We start from the raw sequence: 23375 nt of genomic DNA on the forward strand, positions 1-23375 counted from the left end.
TTGTGTAAATATAAAAATATATATACTTAATATTTTGTACAATACTGGTTTTTGGTCCAAACAAAAATGGATCAGAAAAGCCAATAACCTAATACCTTAAAGAACTTCCAATTTTCTTTAAAGACTATTTGAATGGAATTAGGCAACTTTGAATAATGAGATTTACATACAATAAAATTTGAGACATATCTAAACAAAAAAAATTGCTGCAACACAAAATTAAAAGTTCAAGTTCACAGATTTAGGTTATGTTGAAAAGTATGCAGAAACAAAAATTATATTTACATGAATATCATAAAGGGAAAAAAAGGCGAACAAGAATTAGAATAGAAATAGAAAAAGAGAAAAAGCGTATCTTAGAAGAACTACATATCTAACAAGTCCAGAGCAAAGGACCATCCTTGACTCAATCTTTCGCTTTCAGAAAGGTTTTGGTGCACAACACACTCAAAATCACACATACACCAGCACAACGAGGCATAGAAATCGCTCATCTTCATCATCCTCTACACTATACATAATTCCTCCCACATAATTACAATTTCAAAGCGTCGGTAAAATAGTGGTGCAGATGAAAAAAAGTACTTATTATACAAAAGCCATTTGTGCGCTCTATATTTGCTTGTATAGCCAGATCACGCCAAGTCAGGTATTTTAAAGATGACAGATTTGGATATTTTGTGTAATAATTTTCCCTCACCAAATGTGTTTTTTGAATTGGGAGAAGAGAGCAGGGCGGGTGGGACTTTCAGCTCAATGTCCTTGGACAGATCTGACTTCAACTAAAACACAGCATGAGGTACACTCCAGTATTTGCACAATGCAGGACACCATTTCTCAGAAGCATCATTTTTGTCTTCGTCTAGCAGTCCTAATTTTTCGATTAGCGATTTGTGGTGTTGTCGTCTTTCCATTACTCCTGTGAAGAGAAAAAGAATAAATTGACATACCTCAAGATAAACACTGTGCAAAGTGATTAGCAGAAGTGAGGGAGGGACACAGTCAGCAATAAAAAGCTAACAGACTTCACACACCCTACAATAAAGTTATTGGTTTGGTTATCTACCTGCAGCCTTGACAGCCTCGGAGACAACTGCTGCAGATATGGCCTGATTTAGAGTCTCACTGCCCTATACTCTTAAATTGTCATGAGACAGGATTACCACATTCTACAAGGGTCTTCAAGGATAGGACTCTGCACCAGGCAGACCATAACCCTGGACCTGCAAAGAATACTGAAGCTAACTCCATATGTTGAACTACAATCCAACGGGAGAGCCCTCAGCAGGACCCAGTGCATAAAGCAACATTTCAGACCAGCCCTGCATTTTCCACCAGGTAGAGTCTGGGTATGGTCCCAAGGCCATGCCAAGGAGCCAACCGATCTGGATATTGCATGAAGTGTCACAGTGGCTATGCAGCAGCCGAATGAAGGAAAAATCTTAGTGGAATATCATCCCAACAAGATCGGAATAACAGCTTATCTTTTATAGAGGCTTCTCTTATTGAAGAGAAGAGGTCCGTCACCTAAAAACACTAACAAAAAAATGAGGCTAGCTGGGAGTGGGAAGGGTTATAAAAGGTGGTGTGCAGTCATCTGAAGGTAGCGCAAATAACCCAGTCGTAAAGATTAAAGTGCCTGTATCCTGTACTTTATGACTAGGATAATAAGTGCAGGGCAGCAGAAAAGACCTCCTCCCTTCTAGGACACTAGCAAAAAACTGAGGCATGCTGGTATTAGGAAGGGATATCCTGCGTTTGGGTTTGTTTTTTTGGGGCCAGTGTCCAATCCTCCTGTAGGAAGCAGTTCTAATACAAAAGGTTGAAAGGCTCCTTCCCACAACAAAGAAACACAGTTTTAAAAACAACCTGAAGATTAATGTATGTGAATGTCAGACAGGGAATATATTGTTTGATAAAAAATTATACTTACCCCAAATTAAATGATGGAGCCTGATTAAATGCTGGATTAAATGCAAATCCAGTATTTGCAGGCTGTGCTGGGTTAGCAGCAGAATTTGAACCGAAAGTAAATACTCCTGTTGAGCTTGCACCACCAAAGTTGAAGTTTGAACTTCCAAATTGAAAAGAACCACCTGAAACAAAAAGGTTTGTTAGAACCATGTTGTACAGGAACATAAGACCGCAAGTGTTTCAAAATATTTAAAATTATACAGTCCATACAGTAGCTGACTAGGAGTAGAAAAGGTTTACCAAATCAAAATAGTGTTCCAAAATGTTTGTCAAGTACTGGAAAAAAAAAATGGGTCTTATTGAAGACCACCTGAATAAACCCATCAAAACATCCAACACAAGGGAGGAGTTCCTAAGTTGTACCTAACTATAGTGGGTTTTGGGGAACCATGTCAAAACATCCATATGGTGGATCAGATAGGAGATGACTGATTACTTGCAACGACTGTCAATATATACAGTAGCAACATGTGTCCAATTATTGAATGGGATGAAGTGCACAAGGTGTTGACGATTGCATTAGAGTGCACTGTTGCGGTGTCAAAAATTTCCAAAATGCACGCAGTAGCACTGCTGGCAAGTGCAGAAAACTGCATTGCAGTGGTGTTGCAGTACTGGCAAGTCAATTAGCGCACGTTGTGGTGCTGGTTAGCATAAAAGCATGTGTTTCACGGTCAGCAAAAGTGTGCATTGTTGCAGTATTGGAGACGCATGTGAATGAAGCAATGGAAGTGGAAAAGGCTGCATTGTGACTCTAGAAGTAATAGGTAAATGCAAACATGTGCATTTTTTGTGTGCACAAGCACAGAAAAGCATGTAGCTACAGTACTGATGAGTGCAAAAGCTCTCTTTGAAGAAGTGTCAGAAAGTGCAAGAGAGGATGTTGGTGCAGTGTTGACGAGTTCCTAGGCCACGTCAGTTAGTAAAGTGCACACTAATGTGGTATCAGGGGGTGTGAAGATGTGACTTGATGGGGCATCAGCAAGGGCAGAATTGCACATCATTACAGTGCTTATGAGTGAAGAAAAGGGTGTCATAGCTGTGTTGGCCAGTGCAGAAATGCATAGATGTGTGGTACTGGCCAATACAGAAGGAGTGAGTGAAGCTGCATTGTTGAGGATTGGAAAACTGCACTGGTGCAAGTGCAAAAATGGGTGTAGGTGCAAAGCCTGCTAGAATAGATGTGAGCATAGGATGTGTGGTGGTGCAATGTTGGCTTGTGCAGAAGTGTGCTGGAGTGTATAACGAGAGGATTCCTCCTTGTCAGTTGTGGTGGGGACAAGCCCGGATCATGTAATAAGCGTCAACTGTGTCAGATGGCTCAATGTGCATTAACATTATCTTTGAAATTTAGACTGTTTTGCCAAAATGTGTTTAGGCCATTTGTCAAGATGTATACTTTGAAAGGTTGAGAAACCAGGTGAGAGGCAGAGAGCTGCAATATCGAACTGTGGGCAGGACATGGTGCCAAGTGCCCTCTTCTCTGCATGGTACAGAAGGTCCCAGTTAAAATGTCTTCAAATACATAAAGGGAGAGGGGCTTTTATGTTTGTGCATGGAAGAAAATATTGGTGGATTTTAATTAAAGGGGAAACGGAAGACATTTTTAATTGAAAACAATTCTCTACAAACTGAATGACTACATAAAGGAAATATTTTAGTGTGGTTTTAAAGACCGTTTCCATAAAAGTACTGTGCAGCTGACGGACTTTAGAAGGGGAAATGGACAGTGATTTTGTCGGTCAGTGTAAAGCATTATTCTGACAAAACGCCCTTTTTTTCCACAGGCATAATGGGGAGAGGAATGAAGATGGTCCTTGCTTGAAAGTGATCCAGAAAGAGAAAATCTCCTGTGGCAATATAAGTGCAAGATACAGCGCACAGCACTAAGCACTAATGTGAAAAATACTTGAAAACCGTTGCATAGACACATTAAGAAATGTGTTCTATAATTGAACATATAGATTAGCCCTGTATAATTGGTAATTAAATTCTTACAAAGGCCAAATAAATAGAACAACCCTCAACGGGAGGGGGCTCTGTGGGGACAAGAGCACTTAAAGTACGGGCACAAGTCACAACGGGCAAAGAGTGCACAGGAAGTGCAAGAGTCAGGTGTTAGAGGACATGCAAGATCGAACTAATATCTGTAGGGTACTAAGGAATAATCACAGGAAGGGGAACAGCAATTTTTTTTAAGATGGGGTTCCGTTTCATCACACTAGGCGACTAACTTGCATGATAGATTGCATTGTATAGAGCAGTGTTTCTCAACTCTGGTCCTCAGGGCACACTAACAGGCCAGATTTTCAGTATTACCTTGGGGAGATGCAACTAGAATACTGAAATTTACTGAGCAGAAAATGATATCGCCTGTGATGTATTTCAGTTTTCTTGCAAACCTGGCCTGTAAGTGTGCCCTGAGGACTGGAGTTGAGAAACACTGGTAAAGGAGCATGAAACCCAGGAAATGGGAATTAGAGATGCTGGAAGATCTATCTGCAAAGGCTACAGAACAGCCATATAAATGGATTTTTGTAAAATCTTACCGTAAAATCCTTTTCTCTTAAGCTCATTGACAGACGCAGTCCTCTTGATTAATATCAAATTGGGTTATACTGCCCTCTACAGGAGTAGGACACTAGGCAGAAGGAAAACGTTCTGGCCACACCTTAGGGGCAGTCCCAGAGGGTAGATCCTCTCTCTCCCTGCTACAGGATGTTAGTTATGTCACAAAGCAGTGTCAGAGAATTTAACCCAACCCAACTCAAAAGTAGAGGGGCGGGTACTGCGTCTGTCAATGAGCTAAAAGCGGAGTTCCACCCGAAATTTATACTTACCTCCATCTTCTCGCTCCCGGTCACCTGAAAAACAAATGGATAATCGCAATTTTTTTTTTTTTCACTTACCTTTTAGAGAAAATATACTCACCTTACTTCCTTCTTCCTCCCCTCGGCGGCCACGGCGATTCGTCACTTCCTGGCTTTTGCAATGATTCCTGGGAGCTGAACGTCATCGCTCCCAGGAATCATTGTGCCTGCACCGGCCCCGACGTCAGTTCCGGGGCGCGCGCGTCATTCCCTTCTAAACAGCTTCTGGGCATGCCCAGAAGCTGTGGAGGGATGACGCGCGCGACCCGGAAGTGACGTCGGGGCCGGTGCAGTGCATCGTGGGACCGAAGGAGGAGGAAGAGGACCGAAGAGGACGCGGAAGAGGATCGTGCTGGCTTCAAGCTGCCCACACCTGAGATTGCAGCGCTGGAGAAGACAATTTCAAGGTAAGTATTTCTCCTGAAAGGTAAGTGCAACCCGGGACAGATCAGAGGCTAGCCATTGTGGAATGTGCTAGCCCTGACTGTCCCGGGGGTATTTTTGTAAAAAAAATGTATAACCAGGGTGGAACTCCGCTTTAAGAGAAAAGGATTTTACGTCCCAAAGCAGTGCCACAAATGAGGGGTGGGATAACAGAAATTAAAATCCAATCTAGAAGGCCCAACCGGCGCCAACTAGAAGTTTTAAAGGCTCATCAGACAAAAGGATGACTCAACTGAAAACCCAACAGAAAAAAACCCTCGAGGTAGACCAACGGTCTCCTCAAATTGCGGCCTGCAGAACCTTGCGGCCAAAAGAGGCATCCGAAGATGCCATTACATCAACTTTATAAAATTTTGTAAAGGTATGAACCGACGACCAGGTAGCCGCCTTGCAAACCTGGACCACTGACGCCTGATGGCGGAAGGCCCAGGAAGCACTAAGCGCCCGAGTGGAGTGCGCCCTAACAGGGAACGGAGGATTCCGACCCTTAATAGAATAAGCCTGTTCCACCGTCTGCCTGATCCATTTGGAGATAGTCGCGGCAGATGCAGGCAACCCCTTTTTGGGGCCATCCGTGATCACAAAAAGTGAATCCGTCTTACGAAACGAGTCCGTAGTTTTCAAGTATACCCTGATTGCCCGAACCACATCCAAGGAATGGAACGCAAACTCCCGAGGATGACTGGGCTTAGGACACAGGGAAGGTAGCACAATATCTTCATTCAGATGAAACTCTGAAACCACTTTAGGAAGGAAAGATGGATTCGGACGAAGAACCACCTTATCCCTATGAACCACCAGATATGGGGAACGACAAGATAATGCGGCCAGTTCTGACACCCTGCATGCAGAAGTAATGGCCACCAAGAAGGCCACCTTCTGGGATAACGTAAGCAAGGGAATCTCCCTGATATCTTCAAAAGGGAGGTTTCTGAAGAACCGACAACACCAGATTAAGATCCCAGGGCGCGCGCACTGGCGGAGCCAAGTGTCGCACCCCCTGGATGAAATTCCGCACCAAGGAATGGGTAGCCAAAGGTTTCTGAAAGAAAATTGGCAACGCTGAAACCTGTCCCTTGACAGTACTCAAGGCCAGCTTCTGCTCAACCCCCTGTTGCAGAAAAGCCAAGATTCGGGTCACCGAATAGGCACGTGGAGGGAATCCAAGGGATTCACACCACGCAATATAAGACCTCCATGTGCGATGAGACTTTTCTGGAAGTCGCTTTCCTTGCTTTAATTAAAGTAGGAATAACTGAAGTTGACAATCCCTTGTCCTTCAGCACCTGAGTCTCAATAGCCAGGCCGTTAAAGCCAGCGATTGTAAAGCAGGATGGAAGATCGGTCCCTGAGACCGCAGATCCTCCCTGGGAGGAAGTCTCCCAAGGAGTGTCCGCGACCAGCCTGACCAAGTCGGCGTACCCGGGTCGACAAGGTCAGTCCGGAGCTACCAGGATAACTGGAATTCCCTCCACCTCTATCCTGCGAAGAAGTTTCGGCAGCAACTTGAGAGGAGGGAAGACATACAGTAGCTGATACTGTCCCCACGGGGCGACCAGCGCGTCTGTTGCGTCCGCTCGAGGATCTCGGGAGCGGGCTACAAACCTCCGCACCTTCCTGTTGAGCCGAGCTGCCAACAGATCCACCTCCGGGGTGCCCCAATGAAGGCACAGCTGGTGAAATACCTCTGGATGAAGAGGCCATACCCCTTGATCCAGAATCTGACGGCTGAGATAATCTGTCTGCCAAATTTCCACCCCCGGAGTGAATACCGCGGAGAGAGCCGGAACAAACCGTTCCGCCCAATGAAGAATGCTGGCCACTTCTATGGCCGCCAGGGCACTCTTGGTGCCCCCTTGGTGATTGACATAAGCCACGGCCGTGGCCTTATCCGACTGGATCCAAACCGGGTTGCCCTGAAGCTGCTCGGTCCAGTAAATCAGACAAAGTCTGATCGCTCTCAGTTCCAATACATTTATCGGTAACCTGGATTCTATCGGAAGAAATGACTTCCCCTGTCTGAGCATCGGAGACCGAAGCCACCAGACCAGAGACTCCCTGGTCCGCTCGCTCAACCGGATCCGATTGTTCAGAGAATCGGGATTCCGATTCCATCTGAAAAGAATCTCCTTTTGGGGAATTCGGGTATGAGACTGGGCATACGGTACTGCCTCTAAGAAGGCCACCATCAGTCCCAGGACCAGATAGTTCAATCTCCTGGTGGGAACTAGGAATGATCTTTGGGAAAAGTGAAGAAAACATTCTGCTCAAGGAGCGGGAACTGCCGCTCCCTGTTGCATCAAGTCCATTACTGCCCCCCCGCAAAGCTTTTAAGCGATCCGGGGATAGTCGAATGTTGGAAGGGAAGAATCGCACCGGTAGAAGTGATCGAAACTCGATCTTGTATCCCGACCGTATGACCTCGCGAACCCCTTTGTCCGGGATTCTGGAAAGCCATGGATCCGGAAACCGGTGAAGACGTCCCCCCACCCCAGAGATGGGTGGGGGCGCACCTTCAGGCTGTATTGGTCTTATCTTCAGGTTTGGCTGAGCCGGACTTTTGTTTACCCGACCAGCGCCCTTTGAAACCCCCTGAAGGGGCTTTGGAGGGCTTCCCTTTATCGCCCGCCCCAGCGGAATGAACAAACTTTATGAGCGGAAAAGGAAGGTCCTCGCCTGTTACGAGGTCCTTTACCCTTAGCAGTCTGTGGCAAAAAAGTGCTCTTGCCCCCAGTGAGATCTTTTATAATCTCATATAAGGTGGCCCCAAATAGGCGATCCCCTTGAAAAGGGAGATTAGCCAAAGCTTTTTTGGAACCTTGATCCGCCGACCAGCACTTTAACCACAGCACGCGTCTGAGGACCACTGCTGAAACCGATGCACGCCCTAGCAAGGGAGTGGCGTCCAGGGCGGCATCACAGATGAACTGTAGCCGTTGTATAAACTGCTCCAGCAAATCTGATACTGTCAGGGGGATACTTCTCCCCTTTATGTCCCGGCGTAACAATTTGATCCATTCTGTCAATGTTTGTGAAACTAAACCAATGGCAACCACTGGCCTAAATGTTGACCCTATCAGGGAAAAAATGAAGCGGGATTCCGCTTCCACTTTTCGATCCACCGGATCCCTAAAGGACGGAGCGTCCTCCAACGGGATAACAGTGGCTTTATTTCATCTGGAAATCGGTGGGTCCACCACTGGTGGTACCGTCCATTTTTTAAGGAGGGATTCCTCAAACGGATAGCACCTAGCAATGCGTTTGGAAATAGCAGGGGTTCGTTTCGGACGATCCCATTCTTCTTTAATTAGATTACCAAAACATTTGGTCAAGGGAAAAACCTTCGCCATTTTAGTAGGCTTGCTGGTACCAAAGGGAATTTCAGTGTCAGCTACCTCTGCCGGTGTAACCTCAAGACTTAAGGTTTCCCGGACAGACCTGACTAGTGCGTCCACCAGCGCTTCTTCTTGTGCTATGGCGGAGGCAGAAACGTCCTCCTCACTGTCTGAGGAGACCGTACCCGAGACAGCAGCCCCAGAAGAGGGACCTGCAGCTGCAGTGACCAGCTCAGAATCCGTATCTGAAGTGTCAGATGAAATAGGGGTAGGCGGGGGTCGCTTTCTTGACCCCCGTCCCTGACAGGCCACCTCCACCCGGGATACCAAAGACTCCAAAACTGCTGATAATGCATCAATCACAAGTGGGGTACTGGAGGGTCCTGCGGCCACCTCGAGGGGATCAGGTGGGGATACATGTGTGGCAGGGTCCATGATTATACAGGACACTTGCCAGCAAACAAAAAATAATTGCAAAGAAAAAAAAACGGAATTTTTGTAAAATCTTACCTGTAAAATTCCTTTCTCTGAGTCCTCCGACAGTCGCCGCCTCTTCATATTCGTCACATATGGGGTATTAGACTTTGCTCCGAAGGAGTAGCTAGGCAACAGAATATGTTAACAATAAAGCTTTTAACATATCCCACCCTCAAGGGGTGGTCCCCTCAGTCAATACCCTCCTACTTCCTGCAACCATATCTCAGTTTTAGTGGAATAGCAGTAGAGTATACAATCAAACCCCAAAAGAGGGGCGGGGGCGGCGACTGTCGGAGGACTCAGAGAAAGGAATTTTACAGGTAAGATTTTACAAAAATTCCGTTTTCTCTTACGTCCTCCGACAGTCGCCGCCTCTTCATATTCGTCACATATGGGGACGTCCCAAAGCAGTGCAAACATGAGGGGTGGGAAACGCATCTGCGCCGAAAGGCAACGCAGTCTCCGCATCAAAGAAGGAACCTTACCAAAGGTAGGAAACCAGCTGGGCAACAGCAAAAAACAAGTGCTCAACAGGAGCAACAACCCAGGAAAAGACAAAAAACCAGGGGAACAGCAGCACTAAGAACCTTGCGGCCAAAGGAAGCATCCGCCGATGCCTGAACATCTACTTTGTAGAATTTTGTGAAAGTGTGCACGGTCGACCAAGTCACCGCCTTACACACCTGGGCTACAGAAGCCCCATGACGACAGGCCCAAGACGTACTCAGAGATCTAGTAGAGTGCGCCTTCACAGGCACAGGGGGAACCTTCCCCTGCAAAGCATAGGCCTGTTCAATGGTCTGCCTGATCCATTTGGCGATGGTAGAGGCCGAAGCCGCCATGCCCTTCCGAGGACCCTCTGGAAGAACAAACAAGGAGTCCGTCTTTCGAAAAGACTCAGTCGATTTAAGGTAAACCCTAATCGCCCGAACAACATCCAGAGAGTGCAATCTCACCTTCTTTGGATGTTTAGGCTTCGTGCACAACGAAGGCAAGACAATATCCTCATTAACCACTTAAGGACCGAGCCTATTTTTGACACATTTTGTTCACAAGTTAAAATCAGTATTTTTTCCTAGAAAACAACTTAGAACCCCCAAACATTATATATATTATTTTAGAAAAGACTCTGGAGAATAAAATGTCGGTCATTGCAATCATTTTTGTCACGCGGTATTTGCGCAGCGGTCTATAAAGCGCCATTTTTTTGGAAAAATTTTGAAAAATCACATTTCACTGCATTTAAAAAATACTAAACAGTAAAGTTAGCCCATTTTTTTGTATATTGTGAAAGAACATGTCACGCCGAGTAAATAGATACCCAACATGTTACGGTTTAAAATTGCGCCCCCCCGTGGGATGTCGACAAACTACGGTCAATAGAGATCTCAATCTGCGACGCTTTAAATTTATTTAACGGTTACCAGTTTAGAGGTAGAGTGTAGCTCTTTTTTTTAAATTATTGCTCACACTCTGGCGATCGCGGCGATACCTCACATGTGTGGTTTGAACAGCGATTTCATTTGCGGCTCGACTTGCGTATACGTTTTTTTTTGTGCGCGAGCTAACGGTGACGGGGGCGGCTAAATTTTTTTTTTTTTTTTTTCCCATTTATTTTATTTTTTTTAACTTTATTACAGTTTTAAAAAAAAAAAAAAAAATCTGATCACTTTTATTGCTGTCACAAGCAATGTAAACATCCCTTGTGACAGCAATATGTCGTGACAGGTACACTTTATGGAGGGATCGAGGGTCTAAAAGACCCTAGACCCCTCCACTACACTTCCCTGTATGCAAAATGCCAAAAACGGCGTTTTTGCATACAGCCGATTTTCAAATTTGCCGCCTTTTGCGGCACAGTAACCCGGAAGTGACGTCATGGACGCCGCCTCCGGGTTACGCCAACGGAGCCCCGATCGATGCTGTTTCCGGCATTCATCGGGACTCCATCCAGCCGGCGGACGCGCCGGCTGGGTGCTCGGGGCTCCCGGTGGGACGGGAGCCCCGAGCAAAGCCACGGAAGGCGGCGGGAGGGGGGGGGGGGGGGACGTCCCCTCCCGCCCCCCCGGGTACCGATCGAGCGGCTCCCGAGCCGCATCGGTCAGTACCGACGGAAAGCCAACCGTCGGCTTCAAACCACGGTACCGGAATGATGCCTCTAGCTAGAGGCATCATCCCGGTACACTACCGCAAAGTTTACTGACGTAGACCTACGTTAGTATGCGGTAAGTGGTTAAGATGGAATTCCGAAACTCGTTTCGGAAGAAAAGAAGGATTAGGTCGCAAGACCACCTTATCCAAATGAATAACCAGGTACGGAGACTTGCAGGACAAAGCCGCCAGCTCCGACACTCTGCGAGCCGAAGTGATCGCCACCAAAAAGGCGACCTTTTTGGACAACATAGACAACGAGATCTCCCTGATCTGTTCAAAAGGAGCACGTTGTAACACAGATAGAACGAGATTCAAGTCCCAAGGGGGCAGAGGATCCCGCCTCGGGGGAACCAGATGCCGCACACCCTGAACAAAGGTGCCAACCAATGGGTTGGAAGCCACGGGACGTTGAAACAGAACGGCCAGAGCAGACACCTGACCCTTTATCGTAGCCAGCGCCAAACGCTGATCAACACCCGTTTGAAGGAAAGACAGCACACGGGACACCGAGTACGTGCGGGGTGAAAATCCCCTGGACTCACACCAGGCAAAATAGGCCTTCCAAGTACGGTAATAAACCTTCCCCAAGGAAGACTTCCTCGCGTTGATTAAAGTATGAACGACCTCCGGAGAGAGACCCCTCTCCTTCAGGACCTCGGTCTCAACAGCCAGGCCGTCAAAGCCAGCGACTGTAAAGCAGGATGGTATATCGGTCCTTGAGACAGTAGATCGTCTCGAAGAGGCAGACGCCACGGGGCGTCGACCGCCAGATTCACGAGGTCTGCGTACCAGGACCGGCGAGGCCAGTCCGGTGCCACAAGAATCACCGTGTTGCGTTCCGAATGTAACCTGCGAAGGAACCTGGACAGCAACTGAATCGGTGGAAACGCGTACATCAGCCTGTACTGATGCCACGGGGCCACTAACGCGTCCGACGCGTCTGCCCGAGGGTCGCGCGTCCTTGCCACGAACCTCATCACCTTGTTGTTGAGACGAGACGCGAACAGGTCCACATCTGGAAGACCCCACTTCGCGCACAACATCTGGAAGACAGCCGGATGGAGAGACCATTCCCCCTGATCCAGGGTCTGGCGACTCAGATAGTCCGCCTGCCAGTTCTCCACACCCGGAATGTGAACCGCCGTTATCGCCGGGACATGAGTCTCGGCCCAAGACAGAATGTCGGCCACTTCTCGAGCCGCTCGGGCACTCCTGGTGCCCCCTTGGTGGTTGATGTAGGCCACCGCCGTGGCATTGTCCGTCTGCACCCGAACCGGGCAACCCTGCAGCCGGTCCGTCCAGCGATGAAGACAGAGACTTATCGCACGCAATTCCAGAATGTTGATCGGAAGGGAAGACTCCCCCTCCGACCAAGTCCCCTGAGCGGACAGAACGCCCAGAACACCACCCCAGCCCGACAGGCTGGCATCCGTGGTGATCACCGTCCACGAGATCGGACGAAACGACTTGCCCCCGGACACCAACGGGGACTGGAGCCACCACAGAAGGTTTTCCCTGGTGCGAAGACTCAACGAGATTTGAAGATCCAGAGATTGAGGTCGCCCGTCCCACCTGGACAGGATCTCCGCTTGGAGACCCCGCGTGTGAAACTGGGCGAAAGGAATCGCCTCGAAGGCCGAGACCATCAATCCCAGACATCTCATACACGTCCGCAGAGACGAGTTCGGAACGTCCCTGAGGGACCTGACTTCCTCCCGGAGAGTCCCGAGTTTGTCTTCTGGCAGGAAGACCTTCGCCTGCACCGAGTCCAGTATCATTCCCAGATAGGGGAGACGAACCGACGGACTCAGTGTCGACTTTGGAAAATTTATCGTCCAACCAAACTCCTGCAGAGTTTACATCGTGACAGACAGGTCCTCCTCCAGACCCTGGCTGGTCGCAGACCGAACCAGAATGTCGTCCAGATACCCCAGGACAGAAACGCCCTGGGCCCTCAATAATGCCAGAACCGGTGCAAGCACCTTGGTGAAGACCCGCGGAGCCGAGGCGAGACCAAAAGGCAACGCCACGAACTGGTAGTGATCCCCCGCAATGGCAAATCGAAGGTACCTCTGATGACCCTCGAATATGGGGATGTGAAGATACGCATCCTTCAAATCGATGGAGGCCATGAATTCCCCCGGAACCAGGGCAGCCACCACCGACCGCAGGGATTCCATGTGGAACTTGCGAACCCGCACAGAGCGGTTCAGAGCCTTCAAGTCCAGAATCGGACGAACCTTGCCCTCCTTTCTGGGCACGATGAACAGATTGGAATAAAACCCCCGAAACCTGTCCCGATGAGGCACCGGAACCACCACTCCCTGAGCCCTCAGGTCCCGCACCGCCAGGTGCAGGTCCCGCAAGCGCTCTGGAGACAGCTGAAGATTTGAGGGAAAAAATCTGCTCTCCGGCCGAGAGAGAAACTCGATCTTGTAACCAGATCGAACGATTTCCAGAACCCATCTGTCCCGCACACGGGCCAACCAGGGCTGAAGAAAACCGAGCAAGCGTCCCCCCACCCCAAAACTGGGTGAGGGCGCCCCTTCAGGCCGAACTGTTATGGGCTGCAGGTCCGGATTGGCCGGACTTCTGTTTACCAGACCAGGGCTTCTTCTGAGAGCCTTGACCTTTGAACGGTTTGCCCTTGTAGTGCGGCCGAAAGGCACGAAAGGACCCCTGAGGGGGCCGAAAATTAGCATGCTTCTTCCCAGAAGCCCCCTTAGCCTTGGGGAAATGGGGCAAGAGAGTGCTCTTACCCCCGGTGATCCCCTTAATCAACACATCCAGGGACTCCCCAAAAAGGCGAGACCCATCATAAGGCAGATTGGCTAAGGTCTTACGTGAAGATTGGTCCACCGACTAACATTTTAACCAAACCAGGCGACGAGACAACACCGCCACGCTGTGCACACGTGCAGCCAACGGAATCAGGTCCAGGTCCGCATCACACAGATACATGACACCCTGGTGGATCTGATCCACCATATCCAGGGTCGCCGGCGAGGCCGAATCGGCCACCAGGACGCGCCTAAGCATCTGCGTCCAACTTGCGATCGCCTGGGCCGCCATGAGAGAAGCAAACAGAGCCTTAAGCATAGAACCCGTAACAGAATAAGTATGACGGGCAAGAGACTCCAGTCTCCTATCCGTGGCATCACGGAAAACAGGGGAACCCTCTGCAGGAATCGCAGTGGCTTTGTTCAAAACCGCAATTGCATGATCCACTGGTGGAGGCACACACCACCTTTCATCAGTGGCAGGCGAAAAAGGATAACGCAGCTTGAATTTACTTGGTACCGCAAAAGGTTTGCGCAGATCGCGCCATTGATCCTTAACAGTGCGCTGAAAATTAGCATTGCAGGGAAAAACCTGCGGCGTCCTGCGTTTCCTCTGCGTCCCATAAGCCGCCAAGGCAGCGGGGGGACACACTTCGTCCTGCAAACGCAGCGTTTGCTTAATGGAAGCAATCAACTCATCCATGATTGCAAGCTCTTCAGGCGAGCCAGGGGGAGAATTATCAACCCCCTCAACTTCAGCCTCCACCTCAGACCCCACTAGATCAAGAGAGGAGCGGGACCCCGATAAGGAGGCCCCCGCCATAACAGCCCCATCACCTTCACCCTCAGAATCAGAGGAAAGAGCAACTCTGGGCCTTTTAGTAGATTGAGCAGCCACCAGCATTTGCACCTGAGCAGCAAGGCCAGCCACAATAGTGGCTAAATCCCCCCCTGGGGGGGAAACAGCGGTCCCCTGGCTTTCCACCAATACTGTAGGAAATTTGCCCTCCTGAGAATCCATTGCCCCTGTAATGCCAGACAACCAAGGGTTAACTGCCCCTTTTAAGCAAGCGCGGCAAGCGCAGCCCACCGCACCACACTCAAGCACAATGAGACACCCACAGGGAATATGCAAACTGAACACAGGCAATGGATAGCAAGAACAGAAGGATAAAACCTGAGGAGACCCTCGCCGCTGCTGCTGCCTCGATCGGTGTTCCTGGAAAGAGGAAGTGATGCTGCCAGGGCGCTCTATGTAAGCCTATGGAGGCTACAAGAAAATGGCCGCCATGCATGTAAACCATGCGGCCGGAGCGAGTGTAGGCAAAATGGCGTCGTTTGGCGCCGAAATCGCCGCTCCACAGTGCATTAAAACACACATTACATTCCAATATCAGAATACATGTCAGATCGCCGCAGCGATCGATGTATATGCCCAAACATGCCAAAAAAACATGCCCCACAGCACACAGCTTCTCACACTGACCAGACTGACACACACAGTGTCATACAGCTCCCCCCCCCCTTGCAGCCCACAGCATGCAGCCGAGAGATAGGGAGACAAGCAGTGTGAATAGAGGCAGGTTACACAGTCCCAGACTGACACCCCCCCAGACAGACAGGTCCCCACATAGATACACTTACCTCACATGGCGTGGGGAACCCGCACAGGCGAACAAGCCGCTGCACATGAGGCAGGGAGAGTCGCATTCAAGACGCACACAAGGGGGGTTAAGAAACCGCACAGCGTCCAGTGAGGTAGCCACCTCACCAATCATCCCTGCACCGAACAGGGATGGGTCGTTCACTGTGCCAGGAGCGTTACCTGGCTGAACGCTCGATGGCAGACTGGGAAGCCACTGACCCACGACCTGCGACCAGGGGGATCAGCCCGAGACCCAGTCCGCATGATCCTCTTCATCCGAAGAACTAACTAACGCTGACAAAATAACAGCTAAGTAAAGGTAGAGAGAAAAAACTCAAACAAAATTTTAAAAAGAAGAAAGAGTCTGGGACATAAAGTCCCAGCACAGAGAGAACCAGCCACTCCTGACAAGCTAGACATTAAAACTGAGATATGGTTGCAGGAAGTAGGAGGGTATTGACTGAGGGGACCACCCCTTGAGGGTGGGATATGTTAAAAGCTTTAATGTTAACATATTCTGTTGCCTAGCTACTCCTTCGGAGCAAAGTCTAATACCCCATATGTGACGAATATGAAGAGGCGGCGACTGTCGGAGGACGTAAGAGAAACTTTATTTTTTTTGTAATCCCCCAGCGCAACAGCGCCCCTCAGTGTTACCTGCTTGGACCCCACAGAGAGAGAGAGCGAGAGAGAGAGAGAGAGAGAGAGAGAGAGACCCCAAGGCTTACCACCTGATGCACAGAAGTTTCTATCAACCTGCTCTCAGCGCTGTCTCTTACAGACAGGAAGTCTTTTGGATCGTTTTCCCGGGTAAAGGAGGCGGCTCTGCCCCTTTACACGCCTTCCAGCGCCTCCCATGCTACTCCTCGAGGTAGCTGGTCATCTCCAAAATGGCCGCCCCCATGCTGGAGACACGAGGCTACGCCAAGATGGCGGCCTGTGGAAAGATGGCAGCGACCTGCTACGGCCTGCGGAAGGTAGTTATTGGCCTGTGCGGCCTGCGGGAGGATGGCGGCCTGCGGATGGCAGTAGTCCAGGCACAGGCATCGGCCTGTATTGCAACCTTCTGTATCAGGTAGGATGCTATCACCCTCTTACATGGCCATCCTAACAGTAATGCCAGCCACTGACTTCAGTCATGGTCCCTTTACAGTGCCCCTCATACAGTGACTTCCGATAGTCAGCTCCCAAACCAAGCCTCCTGGTTCTTATTCACTAAATCACCCTCAAAAGGGGGATCTGTGACAACTGTTGTAGGATAGAGGGGGATCCAGGATCATAAGGGTCCGATCATCCCAGGGAGGGAGCCGCGTCCACCCACAAACCCGTCAGGGGGAGAGGGGGAACATTTTACTCACCATACCGGAACAGGCGGGCGCCAACTCCTGACAGAACCCCTCTCCACCGAGGTGGGGGGGGGGGGCTGTCGACCAATACGGACGCCGTGACTCAGTTTCCAACTGGTCGTCGGCGTCCAGGCGAGACGTTTAACTCGCAGGGTCAGTCACCGTCCAGTGGGACTATGTCGCGGCCGACCCAGCGCGGAGCTAGGGCCTGCACGCGCTCGTAGGCTGACCGTGGTGACCACTGGATCTCAACATCCAGCCCGTCGCCCTGTTTCAGCATACTTGGTCACAGGAACAACTGGAGAAAAAAGCTGCCTAAAAAACTTTTTTTCTAAAAAATCTTGCCAGGACCAAAGATCCCAGCAAGGAACTTAGGTCCTTACTCCTAACTAGACAGAAAAAAACTAACATCCTGTAGCAGGGAGAGAGAGGATATACCCTCTGGGACTGCCCCTAAGGTGTGGCCAGAACGTTTTCCTTCTGCCTAGTGTCCTACTCCTGTAGAGGGCAGTATAACCCAATTTGATATTAATCAAGAGGACTGCGTCTGTCAATGAGCGACAGAGAAAAACAAGATTTTTGATGACAGAGCAGGCAAGTGCCAGGGCACCTACAGACTGCATGGCATGTTATCCACAGAGTGCATGCGCCGGTAAGGTCACTGGCTGCTACAAAGGTAATTTCCTAAAAGGTCCACGTTTAGGATATATTTACTGTACCCTACAGGTAAGCCTCATTATAGGCTTACCTGTAGGTATAAATAAAAAAGCAGGAGTTTACTACGGCTTTAACGGCAACTTTGTAATCTGCAAACCCAGATACCAGGAGGGAAGGATAAAATCAGAGCACAGGCTGAGATATGGCTATAAGGAAAAATGTCTTTTGGTAGTGCAGCCAACCTCTTATGTAGCAAGAAAGCCCTAGTGCCCCTGAAGGGGTCAAACAGAGCATGGACTGCATCAAAGGAGTCCTACCGCAGAATCCTGGAGAAAGTTCTCATAAAGTAGCAACTGAGGGGTACTAATAAGAGTAAGTTCCAGAACATAGGACCAGACACAAAGTAGTCATAGTGAAAGATTATTAGGAATGTCAGGACTAGATCCAGATACTCTAGATCAGTGGTCCTCAACCCTGGCCTACAGGGCCCACAAACAGGGCAGATTTGCAAGATAACTGAAATACATCCCAGGTGATATCATTTGCTGCTCAGTGATTGCAGTACTCTAGTCTGCATCTCCCCAAGGTAATACCTAAAATCTGGCCTGTTAGTGGGTCCTGTAGGCCAGGGTTGAGGACCACTGCTCTAGATGATAAGGTCAGGGGAGAAGTGCGAGAAATATGTCAGAATCAAAAAGAGAAGTGTGAGCATCAACATTTGGGCTAATGGTTATTTAGTTAGTAGGCTCAGCAGCATTGTAGTAACAGGTCTCCAAGACACCCTGCGATATGAATGGTCAAAGCATCACAGGAGTGGTGATTTAGCAATGCAATGACTAAACTGATGTGTGAATAGATTGGGTGTATAACCTATCACATTGCATTTGTAAAAAAATAAATAAATAAAAATAAAACAATCTCATATGAGAGACATAGGGGGCAAGTCTACAGGAGACCAGGAGGAAGTCTAGCTACTGAATTAGAACAGATGTTATAAAGACCATGATGAGACATTTTCCTAAATAGAGAGCGGCATGCCAAAGCAAAGTCTTCAAATTCTTTTCTTATCAATGTAATCCTTACAGGGAATCCCTCAATAGAAACCGTATCAAACACTAACATAATGGCCATCATCCGTATGTATATAGAAAAAGGAATTCGGGGAAATCCCACTAAAGGATAACCAAACTGTATAGGCCAGTAAAAGGAGCGTAAACAGTTGTAAAATAGAAAATATAACAGTTTATTTAGACATAAAATAACACAATACAGCTTTAAACATAGCCAAATAAAAACCCCATTAAAATAGCATGTGGGTATGACCAAAGCGATACTACTATGATATTTGGGTCCTCCAGTGCCAACGAGTTTCACATGTCGCTTCATCAGGGCTATGAAGACCACATAGTACTGATGTATGGGGAAACAACATTACGTACAATAGAAATTGTAGTGGGAATGGCCCAGTCCACAGTGGGTACAATCCATCTTTAAATATTTCCTCACCCATAGGGTACAGTGCAGCAAATATAAGATGAGTGAATAACTTCTCGTAGCTGTGCCAATCATACAGAGCTCAATCAGCTTGATCAAAAATAGGGAAAGGCTTTCTAGAGGTTGCCTTCTTTCTAGTGCAGAATGGTATATGTTGGAAAACTAGATGTATCTAGCTGGGGGCTAGTAAGAACTACTTTAAAGAAATTTTGCAAGTGTCTAAATGCCTGAAGATAGCAACACATAACCCATACTATTAATAAAGGGGGCAGGGACTTTGATTGAGGCGCACAGTGGCACTTTTCGTGCGTCTCCATCCCCAATTAATGTACAAAGAGAGGGTTGGGACTTTGAGTAAGTCATGACAAGGCTGGCAGGAATTAATATATATCTCAGACATCCTTATATGGTGCTACATTCATTGTTCCTCACTTCACGCATTTCAGCCCACACCCACCATGTGTGCAGCGTGTTTTGCCTGCCTGTGCGCCCTCAGCTCCCGTGGGGGAAACTCAGGGCCATCTCCAATGCCACTGATCATCTGAGCTGTCAAGTACGTTTTCGGCAAATTTAGGGCCTTGTTTTCCCCTCTTCCCCCTTTTTCATTTTTGTATTTATCATTGTGCCAATTTCCCTATCTATAATATTTTTTTTATATATATTTTTTTATACATCCACTCCTGATGAAGTGGTGATTGGGGTCCACGAAATGCGTTGAGGTTGTAATGTTTTAATATACCAAACTACTCTACTACCATGTGGAATTTGAGTCCATCGATGTTATGAATATATTCAACTACTGTACTATTACCTGAAATGCTGTCCTATCTGTTTTTATGCATTTGAATTTGGGGTCTACTTACCAGCACTTACCATCTAGAGGTTTCCACTTTTCCATCTGCCACGTTTGTACCTGTATGTACTAATAAATGTATATTTTTTTCCTGCCAGCCTTGTCATGATTCTCAAAGTCCCAACCCTCTCTTTGTACTATAACACATACTACAGGAATCACTTAAAGTGGCTCTCAAGCCTGCACATTTTTTACACTAATGCATTTCACCCCCTCACCATCATTTATACTTACCCGAGTCCCATCTCTAGCAGTGTGCCCGTCTCCAGCGGGTTCCTTTCTCAGTCACAGAGGCAGCAGTAGTAGCCATTGGCTCCTGTTGCTGTCAATCAAATCCTGTGATAGCAGGGGAAGAGCCGAGCTATGTGCGTCAATAGACGCAACACACCTCACCTTGGGATCAAGCCCACAGGTTTGCCACCACAAGAAGCAGCTTCCTATGGTAGTACACTGAGAAGAGAAGAAGCCAAGAGAACTGGCGAGGTGCCCGCCCCCAGGAATTCAGTGTTGGTCTTATGTCGTGTTTTTTTCTGAGCAGTATGGACAGCTTTTCTTTTCTGAATTTTTTTTTTTGCTAGATGCATAAATATATGGATTTATTTGTTTTTGGAATATTTTGCTGGACCAATACCTTGGTAGCAGTCCCTTATTTTATTTTTTTAATATAGTTTCTAGAGTTGTATTTCAACAATTTGAAGATGTGCGCTTCTGTCCTGAGGAAGCAGCTTGCGCAAAACGTGTTGACAGCTGAATACCTTAGGCTTTATCTTTATTATATGTATGTGCTTGTATACATTTGAGGTTTCTCTTTTTACCTCTACCTTCAGTGCTGTGACAAAGATTTAGATGATTTTATGTATGTTTTCAAGTGTCGTTAGGTCTCCTGAGGATTCTATTTAAAATCCTTCTCTATGCTGTTTTCGATTCTTACTTTGGGATGATACCTTCAGGACAGCACTTGAGGATTATGTAGCCCTAAGCCTTCCTTACATGTTGAATAGAGTTACATTATTTATAACACAGCAGGCATTTGCACAACAGCATGTAAATCAGCCAACAATTTTGCCAAATTCTGAACTCCTCTGACAATGGAAGCAGGCTTCCAGTGGTCGCTGCCAGCTACATAAAGTCCACTTCCAAGTAAGAAGAAAGGGGAGCTGCACTCTATGAAAAACCTTGCATATGTTTATTGAACTACTTCAAGCACAAGCTGATAGACCTGTCTCACAGATCTAACAAGTTTCACTCCATCCAGAACTTATTTGTAGAAAGTACAGCAACCTCTATAAATAAGCTTTTAATGGAGTGAAACACGTTAGCACAGTAGGAGAGGTGGTGGATTGTGCTTTGAGTACTTCAATAAACATATTCAAGGTTTTTTTCTTTTAATGGAGAGCAGCTCCCCTTTTTTTCTTACTTGAAATTGGATCAAAGTTAAATATTCTTTCAAATTAAAATGATCATGGTTTCAACCTTGCGTTCTAGGAATTCAAAAATGATATACTGTATTAAGTGATTAAAGGGTTACAGGATATTTTACGTAAATATATGCAATACTGAAAGTGAGCTCAGAGAAAAGAAATCAACAGTTATATTTACTTTTATACATACCAGAAGTGGGAGCTGTAGAGGATCCAAAAGAAGGCTGAGTGTTTTGCTGTCCAAAAGCTGGGGATTGTACATTGCTGGTCAAAGATCCAAAACTTGGGACAGTCTGAGAACCAGAGGGAAACAATGAACCTGACGCAGGTGCACCAAAAGCTGGGGCATTAGTCTGGGCAACGGCTTTCCCAAATGTTGGTACAGAACTGGTAGCAGCAAGGCCAGATGCAGGTGGGGCTGACTGCCCTGCTCCAAAGACAAATGGAGTTGAGCTTGTACCTGAAAGGAAGTACAGAAATGGATTCAGGATTTGGCAATCTCACAGTATACAAGGACTAAAGATTTGAAAACTATTACAATACTAAACAGCAAGGTGACATTTTCATAAACATTTACCTAAAAGTACATCTAAGGTGTACCCCCCATGAACACAAGAACATGGCAGTATTGCAAATTTGTTAAACAGTTGTTTGATATTGAAAAGCCCAAGAGGCACTCAGATCTATTAGAGATTCTTGAAAGGCAGGGGATGAACCTGATATTTGAAACCATAATCATAGATAATTGTCTGCCAGAGCAAACTAGATATGGTGCAATATGTAGAGGTGCACTCTTACAGAGTCCATCCAGAATTACAGAAAAGTAATCCATCTTCCTAAATTCAACCAATGGGTTAAATGGTAAAATGGACTGATTCCCCCCATACACACAATGTGGATGGGGGAATTGTTCCTGTTATATTGTATTTTGGCAGTGGGCAGCCTTCCCTGAAGCCAGAATACAATGATAAGCGTTGCTAGCTATAGCCAGCGGCACTGATCGTTTGGGAAAAACACGATAGATCGGCTTGTGTACAACCTGTCTGCCCATACGTGGATCTAAATTTGTCTGTTCCCCAGTGGACTGGAAAAATCCCAATCCATGTATGAGCACCCTAAGACAGACTAACAGGCTGAACTACAGCCTAACAAGAGGTACATTTTTATTTGGTGGACCGGCAATTGACAGAGGCAGAAGAGCAATGTCCTGATTGAGGTGAAAAGCAAAAATTACCTTGAGCAAGAAGTCCTCTCTTACCACCACCGAATCCCTATACAGACCAAAAAAAAGGTTTCTTTCAGGTTAAGATTACTTGTTCAGACACTCAACCATTGGTGAGAGCAGAAAGCAAGATCTGAAGCACAAAGAACCAAATTTCAGTCCCGATGGAGTCAAAAAGGAACAGATGAGGGGAAAAGGAAGAAGCTACATGGAGGACCTCCTGTACAACAGTCTTAAAAAGTGAGAGGCCAAAAGGTCTCTGAAACTGTATTGAAAGAAAAGAAACCAGACCCTTAATAGCACTAAGCTAGGCGCTGGTTAAGACAGCTGCAGGAAGTAAAAAAACAATCCCACCGAGAAACCCCTGGGGTAGCAGTCCTGAGACTTGCACCAAGGAAAAGTATGCTTTCTATGTCCATAGACAGACCTTGAGAAGCAGATTTCATAGCAGCTGGAACGTGACATTCTACTCTAGACAGAATCCACCCTAACACTTCTGCTACGATGAGACTTCTGCTTCATTTAGGATGGTAGAAGCATCAGGTAGATCATCAAGCTTCAAAGTGGTGCATACTGCATTAATAAGCGCCAAACTGGCTTTTGAGTTTTGGAGTGATGGCAGAAAATTGATGCTATATCCCTCAAAGGCAGGGTCATCCATCAAAGTATCAGCAGCTGATGGCTCAGAGGCCAGTAAGACAAT

The 23375-nt window shown here is 47.3% G+C and overlaps 1 protein-coding gene across 1 annotated transcript in view; it reads right to left on the bottom strand.

The window, feature by feature from the left end:
- Nucleotides 1-846: 846 nt before the first annotated feature.
- NUP153 (nucleoporin 153) overlaps nucleotides 847-23375 on the bottom strand; it is a gene marked incomplete at its 3' end in the record, with an annotated part of 225693 nt that continues 203164 nt past the window's right edge. The window contains exons 21-23 of the mRNA XM_082258966.1: nucleotides 21641-21910; nucleotides 1934-2096; nucleotides 847-919 (exon numbers count right to left, since the gene is read on the bottom strand). Coding sequence (XP_082115092.1) covers nucleotides 847-919; nucleotides 1934-2096; nucleotides 21641-21910 — 506 coding nt within the window. The remainder of the gene's footprint in view (nucleotides 920-1933; nucleotides 2097-21640; nucleotides 21911-23375) is intronic.

This window comes from Pelophylax lessonae, assembly GCF_965119305.1.
Source record: "Pelophylax lessonae genome assembly, chromosome: 5".
Taxonomy (NCBI): domain Eukaryota; kingdom Metazoa; phylum Chordata; class Amphibia; order Anura; family Ranidae; genus Pelophylax; species Pelophylax lessonae.